General features: G+C 37.3%; 1 protein-coding gene across 10 annotated transcripts in view; it reads right to left on the bottom strand.

Annotated features, from left to right (window-relative positions):
- RGS7 (regulator of G protein signaling 7) overlaps window positions 1-12,013 on the bottom strand; it is a 256,768-nt gene that overhangs the window by 18,000 nt on the left and 226,755 nt on the right. For 4 of the 10 annotated variants that reach the window (XM_090135368.1, XM_090135376.1, XM_090135369.1 and 1 more), the window contains exons 15-16: window positions 11,805-11,991; window positions 8,177-8,266 (exon numbers count right to left, since the gene is read on the bottom strand). In XM_090135368.1, the coding sequence (XP_089991494.1) occupies window positions 8,177-8,266; window positions 11,805-11,991 (277 nt within the window). Of the gene's footprint in view, window positions 1-3,969; window positions 6,103-6,149; window positions 6,957-8,176; window positions 8,267-11,804; window positions 11,992-12,013 lie in introns of those variants that run through there. The other 6 variants (XM_090135373.1, XM_090135374.1, XM_090135375.1 and 3 more) reach the window with 3 other exon arrangements.

Genomic DNA, 12,013 nt, shown 5'->3' with positions numbered 1-12,013 from the left:
TTAATTGGTCTGACTTGATAATCTTATTCTATGTATTAATTGAAATTTTCCCTATAGATGCATTAAGATGTCATGAAAATTTTGTTGTTACTTGGCATCACTTCTTCCCCAGATACTGCTCACCACAGTAAGCTGAAAGACTTTGGATAGTCTTTCTCCTAAGTAAAGAATTTCTCTGGATGTCTTATTCACCACCTTCCTTCCCCAGGGTTGAATCTATTTCTTTCAGGTACAATGCTAATTACAGTTCCATAAGCCAATTTTTCAATTTGGTCACCTACAACAAACAGGCAAGTTCTAAAAGGTGCAGCATATCACTAACCACACTTAGAAAACTGTTTGCTGAGCTAGTAAGATAAAAGAACATTTGAAAACAAATTCAGAAGTACTAGATTTTCATCTGAAGAATGAAAAGAAGGTCTTTAATATTTTTGTTGTATTCTTGCCATCACCATGTAGGAGTATAGGGCCAAATTCTAAACGAGAGAGGAATTTTTGTCTTTTAGGTACAATTTGGACATATGACTTGAAACAATTTAATAATTTTATTATAACACACCAGCCAAATGAAGCCTTGTGCATATATGGAAATTACCTTTAAAGACCCCTTCCAACTCTAAGGATTCTATGATTCTGTATCTCAACAAGGGAGTCAGAGTACAAGCAGGCAGCAGAACAACTGGAGTGAGTCAATTACATTGATGAAAACCAAATAACTGACCTCAGTGTTCTCTCACCTACCTTAATGTATTAACTTTTTAAAAGCAGAATTGTCCTTCCAACTGTACTTTTAGAGAGCTTGGGGAGAAAATTACAGAAGTATACGTGCAGATTTATGACCATGTGCAGATTTATGAACACAAATATGCTGACTGACCTATTTATGTAGCTGGGCACTAACAACTCAAATAATCTGGCACGTAAGTCAGCAATAACTTCAATTCATATGTGACTTACAAGAGACCAATGTGAAATTTATATAGGGACCGGAGTTGAAATATATGAGGGTTAAGAGGTTAGTTTTCAAATTCTTATCCTTTCTGCTAAGCAACCTCAGTCACTCCTTTTTCAAGTTTCTTTATTGTCCTCAGGACTTATATTTCCAGTTGATAGAAATGGAAAGGGAAACACCACATATCCAATAGGGAGAATGCCATGCACCCTACTGGGAGCAAAATGAGACAAAATGAGGACTGGCCCTCCTTGCTCTCACTATTCCTGATCTGCTCGTGTGTGGCATACGTGCTGAACGCCAGCAGCCTGGCCAGCATCAGCAGGCAAAGTTCCCAGGTGATATCCCTGGTGCCACACACAGTGCTGAGATAAACAGCCCTTGGCAGAAGCACATCTGGAGAGGCACAGGAGCAGAAACAGTAAGTCTCTGGTCAGGATTTAGCCAGCCCTTGCTCCTCTAAGGCAGGCAAATGGATTTAGCATTGACAAGGTGGTCAGGATTTTGCTTTGATTTTCATCCAGCTGTGCCAGTGTATTTCTCTTTCAAGAAGGTGGTGAAGAGGAGGGTTTGCATTTACTGAGTTTAGAGGACAAGTTCTCACCACTACCTTCAGTGGTTGCATGTGCAGGAAAATCCACCTGCCTATAGTGGGGATCTGCAGTCCTCTCCTAATTTTACACTGCAGCTGTTCCCCGTCCTGGAGCAGTTCATAGACAAAAAGGAGTGTCTGAGCAATTGCATACTCTTGGTTTGGCTTGTTCCAAACTGGGTGATAATTCCTCTTCTTTTCTCCTCTCCCAGTAATCTGCATATTCTGATGAGCTGCTCTAATTCCTGCTTAACCTGAAAGCTCTTTCCAGATGGGATAGTTTTAACTTGAAAAACCATCAGAAGGATGGGGTAAAATCTAAGATTTTCTAAGGTGCCAATGCATTTGACAAATAGTTCATTTCATTATCACTCTATTTCTCAGTCTTCCAGTAACTTAGGACACAGGCAAATATTTATCAGCTGGGAAATGGCAGTCACTGGCCTAATACCTGAATGGGAGTGCTCTGTTTCCTAATGGAGACAGACCCAGCTGTGCCAGTACCACACAGGAGCCCCTCCACCCAGCACAAAGCAAGGCAGCTAAGCTCATCATTGCAGAACTGGGCAAGGAGGCCAACCTTCACTGGCACCTCCTAGGGATTCTCCTTTTGATTTTCCGTACTAAGCTGAGCATCATTCCTCAAAAACAACCTAACGCTGGATTTTTAGACTAATTATTAGTCCAAACTCAAAATTTCAATTATTATTATATATATATATATATATATTTTTTTTTTTTCATTAAGCCATCTCTTTCCTAAAAAAGAGAAGGTTCATTTCTATGAAAGTTTATTGTTTTTAGAGTTTGGGTTTTGAGTTGTTTGTTTGTGTTTTTTGTTTGTTTGTTTGTTTGTTTTTTGTATTTTTCAAAGCTTTGTGATTTTTTTTCTGACACGCTATTTTTCTTTCATGTTTTAAGAATAACCCATAAGCAAATTTCAAAAGTCTAACTAGGAAGAATTCCATGATTGCACATTCCACAACTGAACAGAAGTTCCCACAGCTGATATTACATTAAAGCTTGTTCAAAATGCTATCCTCAAGAAAAATATAGCCCATGCTTGGATTTCAGGATGAAGTAGACTTCTGGTCTGGCTCTCAGATATATAAAAGCTTTTATCTGTCCAAAGAAGAAATTATTGGCTAATGGGAAATTAATATCTGCATTTCTCAGTAAAGGGGCAGTTCTTAACATGACAACATCAGTTTAAACATCTATAAAGTCTATACTCGACTGGAAAGAAAAGAGGAAGCTATTTTAAAGAGTTTTAATTTCCACCTCTAGACCATAATTTGCAGTTTTTCATATTAAGTTACACTGGACAGTGGATTGTGAAAATGTGCTGTGTTGCATGGCCTTCATATTACTTATCTCATGCACACTAAATAGTATAGTGTTACTGGTTTGGAGAGGAAAATCCTCAGAGGAAACTCGTAAGGAAGTTCTAAGCTACGTGGAAGCAGATAGCTCTAAGTGGAAAGAGCATGGATAATGTAAGATATAGTAGTTTTAAACCCAGTGTCATTAAATGCGGTTCTGGGTTACGAGGCTATGAGTGAAGACTATTATCATTTGATGACTCTCTGGTTTAATAAATGTACTGAGTTAGCTCAGTTTTGTACTGGCTATATTTTCATAAAACACCACAGACTTGCAAAAAGCCCATTTTTTCACCTTGACAGTTAAGCAGCAACAGATAAAACTCTGACACTGGCGGTGGCATCTGAAGCTGTCACACCCACATGCAGTAATGGAGCATCTCCCCAGGGTGGCTCTGAGGAAAAGACTGCACCTTACTGCCCTGTTAACTTCTCTTCTGCCAAGACAGGAAAATTTGCATGTAGTGGAAAAGAAATGAGCCAACTGTGCTGTAAATGAAATTCTTTGTTCTGGGTTTCCGGACCACTGATCACAGCTAAACACAGGCAGGTGTTCACAAAGGTGTGTTGCTCAGAGACTACCAGTCTGCTACTGTCACAGTTCTTGATGGGAAGGAGAAATTAAAGTCTTCCTTAAAGGACCTCTTTTCTCCCATCAGTGTTATCAGTGCACCTTTCTTCACTTGTGTTTTGTTGTTTTTTTTTGTTTTGTTTTGTTTTGTTTTTTTCCCTATGCTGTGTAGATGTTATTACTTGAGGAAGAGGAAGTTTCCTAACTTTTTATTTAGGACAAAATACTACATACAGCAAATAGGAGTTTGCTATTACTTTACTTATATCGTATCTTATGTAAACATGTTTCTGACAGTATTCACATTATCTGTTGCAGACTGCCAAAAGCATTAGCAACTGCACTGTATAATTTACAGAGCAAGCTAAATAACTAGTGCTTTTAGTTGTGTATATAGGGCTTTCAGAAAGTGCACTGAATTATTGAAAGCTTTCTGAAAAAAAAACCTCTACAGTCTCAAAGAAATGCAAAGCTAAGCCTAGTTTTTATGTGTGGATAGATTCACTTCTGTTTATTTCCCTACCAAACTAAAATAATGAGTGACTATCCTAGGTGATTTCTATTTAATTTTATGATTAATATAGAGGGATACCACGTAGAAAGTTTTAAAATTTTCTACCTTAGCAAATGGCAAGTATAACTCACTTCCAATTACTGCTCACAAAAGGTTCAGAAGTCTCTGACAGTCTCAGCTTAACAAATCAGGTTATGAATCACAAGGTCATCCTCTCACGTTCAGTCCCTATACGCAACTGGTTGTTGTTTTTTTTTAACATTTCAAATAAAAATACTGAGGTCTAATTTAGTTCAATGAAAAGCCACTTGGATGTAATTGAGAAAAATAACGGTGGAAATGAGTCTGTATTTTCTAAATTGTCAGAAGATAAGTGAAAATACAATTTTCTTCTTTATAAATCATTCAGAGACCACCGCATTTGGCTAAGTTGTAGAAGACCTGTTTCACATCTGTTTTTTGTATTAATCAGAAGAGCAGGTCTTTTACCACAGTCTGTCCCCTCACAGTAGAACAAGTTAATCAGTAGGATATTCTGAGAAACACTTGCTTCATCCCTGCATGTTAGAACCAGTGTACCGAAGGATCCCTGGTGGCAAGGGGTCCTGCGCCCGTGCGGGATTAGAAACTCAGATCTCTCACAAAAAAATGTTTGTACCTGAGAACCCTGATATTCTGGAGTAGTTTGCAAGCTTCTGAGCTGCTCGTCTCATCAGGAATGTATGCTTAGAAGTGATATTTTTTACTTTTCTAGCTGACCCAACTTGACAGATTCTACCCAAATTCATAGGGCAATAGTTTGAGGAAAAGCAAATGCACAGTATTTACATTATAGCTTGCACCATGAGAAAAGAATCACCCTCTTCTACTGAAGTACTAATGCTTCATATTCAGAAATCCTCGCTCCCCTCATTCTAGCTCACAGCTTTGTTACTGGGCCTGCCTTACATCTCCAGCATCCTGTTGATGTCATCTCATCTGCCTGAGATTAGCTGCTGAATGTTGGGCATGCTGGCAGGGCACTATGCTGCTCCAGTGCTGGTGTACAGGGCTGATGCTTTATCAGAGAGTAACCTTAGTGCCTCCCAGTCTGTGTTCACTTTTACACTTTTTTGTGTTGTTTTCCCTGCATCTGCTTGGAGCTTGCTATTTCTCTCCTTAGAGCCACTTGTTTACGTACTTTTTATCATAACCAGTTCCTGATCAGCTGGCTACTTAAACACCCAGCCTATACACTGTAGTTTGTCAGGCACTGTGATGAGCAAAATCTTGCCTCTCAGAGGTCCCAGATGTACTGTCTGCGCTCTCTCTCATTAACCCAGGCTCGTTTATTACTGTGGAACTTCCTGTTAAACATCTCCATGGAAGAAAGTAGAATCATTACGTATAATGTTGTCACGTATAACATTGTTGTATAGATCAACCTGTTCAGACAACACACAAATCACACTGCAACATGCTATGGCAACACCACCATGCAAAAAATAGGGGTTTTTGTTTCAAACATTGAGATAGTTTCACTTTGTGGCTGTTCATTTGCTTTTTAGTCTTACTGACTTTGTCCCATTGAATTCAAATTTGTTCCTGATTGCAGTGGATTCAAAGCATATTACAGGAAGCCTTTACCTATAAGAAAGTAGTCAAAGGATTACAGTTTTGTTTTAACATGTGAGATATTCCTACAACCTCACAGAATGTTGTACTTTCACTGTGTTTGTTTCTTGTTCTGATTAGTGGAATGTATATGCAATTTAAATACTTGAGGAAACACTCTTAAGCCTCATTATATGGGAGGCAGTTTCTGAGAACTGCTTCTCCTTCCCTAGTAACTAAAAAACAAAAACCATGATCTTTGCTGAAAGCTGTCATATTTGTCATTTCAACGCACACAGCTCCACTAACCAGGTCACAGAAAAAGCCACAGATGCACACACACACACACAGCAGCATCAACTGCACAATTCAACAGACAATGCAGACAAACTTGAGTAGAATCCAAGATCTTTCTACCTCTTTTCATAACAGGTTAGTGCTCGCCCTCAGTGTTGGTGTACAGTTTTTATGGCATGGGAAAATAGGGATGTTTCTGCCCTACAAAAATAAATGCGTTGAATGCTTTAGTTGGAACTTTCACAGAGTTTAAAAAAAATCCAAAGAAACCGGATAAGTAAAAAGAATCCCACATTTCAAGCAATCAGTGGATCTTTTGGCTGGTGGCAAGATAATGCCACAGCAAATTTACCAGTCTTCACATTTTTACCTTGGTGAAATATATTTCCAAAATTATTATTAAAAAGAAAAATAATCACTTGCTGTATCTATAAACAAATTGAAATCTTAATCAAACCCTTCTGCATCATCAGCATCAATTCTTTGGTCCTAAAGAAGCTGTGCGTTAAGAAGGATAGGGAAAGGGAAATTATTATTGCTTATTTTTCCCTGTCCCCAATTACAAAAATGGGAGAAACGCTTTTCTAGTAAAACAAAAAAAAAGAGACAGCAATGAAATCCATTATACTTAAACTATATCAGGCTTAGTATTTTGGGAGGCACTGGAAAAAGGAACAACATAAGCAGGTTTTCACAGATTCTTTACTACAAATTAAAAAAAGAAGCAAATCATTTCATGCTTCCTAATGTAAAAAGCATGGCTCCCAAAGTTTCATTCCTCCATATGTGACTGTGGAGGTCAGCAGAAAAAGGACTAAGGAGGAGGGGTTGTAATGAAAGTAGATTATAAAGCTGACATTCCTAGGAAAATTCACAAACTGTGATAAACAGACTTTTAACTGTCAGGTTAGAGAAGCAAAAAGGGAAAGGAAGGTTCGGTGAGGGGGAAAGGAGAAGGATGTCCCATCAGGTTTACTAGTCTTCCAAGGCAACAAACTTACCACATTGCGTGTGAATTTCTCAAAAGATGTTCGACGATCCAGTGTGTTTTCCAACTTAAATTTAAAATAAAATTAAAAGAAAAAGGAGGGGAAAAAGAAAAGCAAGAAAAAATGGAGTAGAAAAGGACTGATGAAACAATGGACTGCAAAACAAAATTTGTATAAATAAGGAAGCAAATATAGGTATGAAGATGTAATGGGACTCGGCAAAACAGCAGATGGGCAAAGCAGATATAGTATTTGACAAAAATCATTTTTCATGGGAATCAAAATGGTTTGATTTAAAAGAAAAACTGAAAATAAAAAGAAATAATGAAGTGCACATCTTGTGTTAATGAACTGACAATCACAAACTTAAGGACTTCACACGGACAGTTGTAGCTTTCTGGTATTTTCAACATTTCTCTCTATATTGGATCTTCAGAAATCAATGTTTGAACAAAAAACAAAATCACACAGTACTTTCATATAATTTTAGGTCGTCATTATAAACAGTAGAATGTTACGATGTCAATAACTACCTCATTTCAATGACAGGGTCCTGATTTTGCAAGCACATGGCTCCCAGGTGATTCTAGGAGATCACTATTTAGAGCCCTCTAATAAAATTATTTATCATTATAGAATTCTGCATTGCACAAACTGCTCCACATACTCTGGGCTGTGCCTTTTCAGGAGTCAATTCTGAATCTGGGCTTCTCTAAGCAAACATTACATGCCAATACATGAGCCTCTGATTGTACAAGTGTGACATGATCAGTCTGTTTGAAACTATTCACGTAATAATAGGGAAAGAAATAGGATTGGGAAGCCCCTATTTTTATAGTTGGAATCAGAAGTTATTCATATGAGTGAGACTGTTTCTAAACACATTCTGTCGATTTTACAGGTGGAATAAAGAGAACAACAGTTATTACATAAGCAAACTTGCAAACATGAAAGACTATTCTTCTGGGATTTTATTTTATTTTTTAATGTATTTGTAAAGCACTTTGCAATTTAAGGTGCTTCATAACAGAGAAAACAGTACAATATGGGATGTAAAAATAAAAATACGTTTTGCTAGAATAACTTATTGCAACATGCCCACATGCAGGATATATACACATATATGTATATTGAACTCCTGTGTATATGTGACCCTCCAAATACGCCAAGTTGGTCACCTACCAGATATCCAGTTGCACTGGCACAGGGGAGAGAAGACTGAGTATTGTTGCAAACATAACCACTGCTTTGCACAGTGGCAAGACAAAGGCAAGATGGACCAATACCTTTTTCTTGGCCTGTAGCAGCTCCTGGTAGGCACTGGATCGTATAAAACGAGGGTAAGAATCACTTTTCATCAGTTTGTAAATGTGCTCCTGAAAGGAAAAGGAGGTGTCGTTACTCCCACAAAAGAAGATATAGATGAAACAGGAGGCAGTTGTATATCTTTAAATGCATGCCAGCTACCACTACTTAGAATAGGCAGTGTTATGAGGTAAGGTTAGCTGAGGTTGCAGTTCCTCAGCTAAAAATGAGTTGCTTTCCGTTCTTAAACCAGAAATTCCACTTATTTGTTACATATGAAAGATATAGCACACCTTCCTTAAACTTACTGTCCCTATTTTCTTACAGAATTATTTTTTTCTGAGAATTTACAACCCAGTTCTATCTTAAAGCCCAGTTTGAAACCTCCCTTACATCAGTCAGTTCAGTTAAGTGACCACATTGCTTAACTCAAATCCTTTCCCATCAAATTTTCTGAACTCATTTCTGGAGATGCTTTTCTGACTTGATATGCTTGAAAAGGTGGTAGGCTTCTAATTTAGCACTACAGATAAGTGCTTAACCTAGAGAAGGTGTCCCCTGGTTACTCTTGGAAGCATTATTTGAGAGATGTTTATTCTGCTACCCAGCTGATAATATAAAAAGGAAAATGCACATGAAAACTGAAAAACGGTTCCAGGCTAATTGAATTTTCAAGATATTTATTCTTCAGAGACATATAAAAATTTGATAACACCAATGGAGAAAGAAGTGACACAGGCAGTTTATAGAGCTTTTCTTCTTGCAACACTCTCATCTCTATAAAATAAATTGATCAAAATAAACAAGGAAACAAACAGGAAAAAAAAAAACAAAAAAACTAAAAATCCACAACGTAAAACATTTATAATCTCATTCCAGTTATAATGTTAGGAGAGGGATTTTTAGGAAAAGCAATTTGAACAGGAAATATTCTCACAAAAGTTTTTTAAGAAATGTACTGCATTGTGTTAGCCGTTTTCATTTTCTTTTTCACTTAAGCCCTGCGTTCTACCACAGGAAACTTTAGCAGAGCAAACAGGAAACAGTAAATAGACTCTAGAGTAAATACTGTTTTTGAGGTTGGTACTGCATGCAATTAATGAATAGAAAAAAAACACCAAATTAAAATTATAGTGATGTAAAATTAAAGCTTATTCTTTTTTATCTTTGATTTGTTAGAAACTCTAGAGAATGATTCTAAGTGCCTTTCATTGTGCTTCCTACACTAAGCCAAGAAGTTCTGGCATATAGTCAGAACTCAGGCTTGTTCATTTGGGGAGTTTTAATTCCATTCAGTTTATACAAGAGCAGCTGATTCAGGCAATTGAGAGCAGAAGGGACTCTGGTACTGGCATACATATCAGTGATGATGGGCATTAAAATGCTGTGCAAAAATCTACCCTATAAAAACAAGACTAAATTAGGTTGCATTAATATTGTTAATGTACAATAAGTCGGGAATTGAGGATGGATATTATTTAGCACAATTGGTCTATTTTTACTTTTGTATCGCTCATTTGATATGGAATCCCATAGTACCATCTTTCAAGTCCAGAAATGCTTTTCAAAGCATTTTAAAGCACAATTAAATGACTTGGTGTCTGCCAAAATGAGTTGTTAGTCGTCCCTTTCCCAAGAGGCAGAGACCCACTCCTGACTGAACTCTGCCACTGCAGGTGGGGCACAATGAGAGGTGGTAAAGCATCAAGCTGGCATTGGGCCTGCCCCTTTTACACTGCAAAATGGATCCTTCCTGGCTCGAGCTGTATGCTGAACTGCATCAAATACACAGAAGCCTGACTGCAGGAAAAGATTCTTTCTTGCATATGGACCTCTTTCAGAAACTGAAGGGGAGAAAAAAAGGGAGAAAAAAAAAAAAAAAGAAAAAAAAAATAAGTAAATCTGGAAGTAAAATGACATTGAAACTTTACACCTATTTTTATGAAAAAAAAAATTGGACACTGGCAAGGAATTAAATTTTCCTTTTCTGAGTCAATTGCAAAAATGTATTTTCCTTTCAACCTCTGAACTTGCTAGAGCTTTTATTTGTGCAACTTGTTTTTGCTGTATGCTAAATTCCTAAATCTCCAGTGGCTCAGTATATGTAAGCAACACCCACTTGTTTGGCTTATTAAAATCAGTATGAATGATATAGTGTTTAACAACAATATTATTGTTGCATCATATTGTATATGATATATCATATTATAACAGCAATATGAGAGCACACAAATTTGCTTTCTTTTTATACTGGTGGAATTATTTCCCTTCCTATTTAGGGCAGAGGCACTTTTCCAAAAAGTAGAAAGATTGTCAGATTCAATTTCCCTTCTGCTTTGAGGATCTTAGAGCAGTATCTCCTGGCTTCCAAGTTGATGTCCTAATAATCAAGCTGTAGAAAATTCTGTAGGGGTATGATCTCAATCTCTCCTTTTGACACCATTTCACTTTGCATTAATAATTAAATTTTCATCACTAGGCTGTTTATGAAAAAGGGAGGATGGGAGTTGTTCTACAGCTCTTATTGTGAGTCGAGTTATTTTCTGCTGCATTTCTCAGAAGTCTTCAAAACTAAAATATTAAGCTATGAGTCAAATGAAATTTCATTTACTATTTAAGTGCTTGGTTTTTTGTTTTTTCTTCTTTTTCTGGGGGGGGGGGGGGGGGGAATTTTTTTTTTTCACTTTTATTTTTTCCCCTGAGGAAAACAGAAATTTGTTTAATTTATTTTTACTGCTTTAACTTTTGCTCCCATCTCAAAAAGTAAGCATCTTCACAACCTAGCTCTGATTGAAAGTATCTTTTGATTACAGTATTCAAAAATGTACTAACTCAAAGCCCCAAAAGCCAGATAAGACATTTACAGACTGTTCGTTACTCCTATAATACTGCTTATCGAAGAACGCATCCTCAGAATGTTCTGTAGATGATAATTTAATACAACATCCATGGAATATGATATTTCTGCGTAAGCCTCTACCAAGTTTTTTTCTCATGAGTCATATTTTCTTCATGATGAGAAGCCTCATATTATAAATGACAACAGCAGTTTTGGACAAGCACTGAGAGAAAAGACACTGAGTCTGTATCGAGGGAAGTCCTTCATAGGCAGATCTTGAAAACTAGAAATTGATGCATACCAAACCCAGTTGAAGACTCTGGATACAGAAGTTTCGTGAACAGAATTAATCATAGAATCATAGACTCGTAGAATCATAGACTTCAAAGGGACCTTTAAAGGCCATCTAGTTTAATTCCCCTGCAATGAACAGGGACATGCACAGCTAGATCAGGTTGCCCAGGGCCTGATCCAGCCTCACCTTGAAAGTCTCCAGGGATGGGTCATTAATCACATCACTGGGCAACCTGTTCCAGTGCCTCACCACCTTAACTGTAAAAGATTTTTTTCCTTATGTCTAAACTAAATCTCCCCTTTTTGAGCTTGAACCATTCAGATGCAAATAAATGTTACACATTTGAATTTCCAAAATATCGGTTTGGGAAACAGAACATTCTTGTTTAATTCTCAAGTATATCTTATTTTATGCATATGCATCTCAGTAGCCAATATTCTGTTTCAGATGTCCATAAAAAGAATTGCAAACTGACCTGAGCATCTTCAAATGTGTATCTTCCAGGGTCCTTTACATTCTGCGTGGTTTTGTCATAACTTTTTGAATCTAGATTGATGGCACTGGGTGCACCTGGAGCAAGAAATTCTTGCCAGATTTCTTGGACACGAGCAGGAACTTCACGGATGGGCCTCTTCTTCAGGTCTTCTACTGCTAGCCAGAACCTATGGAACACATCATCTTGAC

This window comes from Phasianus colchicus, chromosome 2, assembly GCF_987193195.1.
Source record: "Phasianus colchicus chromosome 2, bPhaCol1.hap1.1, whole genome shotgun sequence".
Classification (NCBI taxonomy): Eukaryota; Metazoa; Chordata; class Aves; order Galliformes; family Phasianidae; genus Phasianus; species Phasianus colchicus.
The sequence above is the reverse complement of the archived record's forward strand: the minus strand, read 5'-3'. Positions and strand labels throughout refer to the sequence as shown.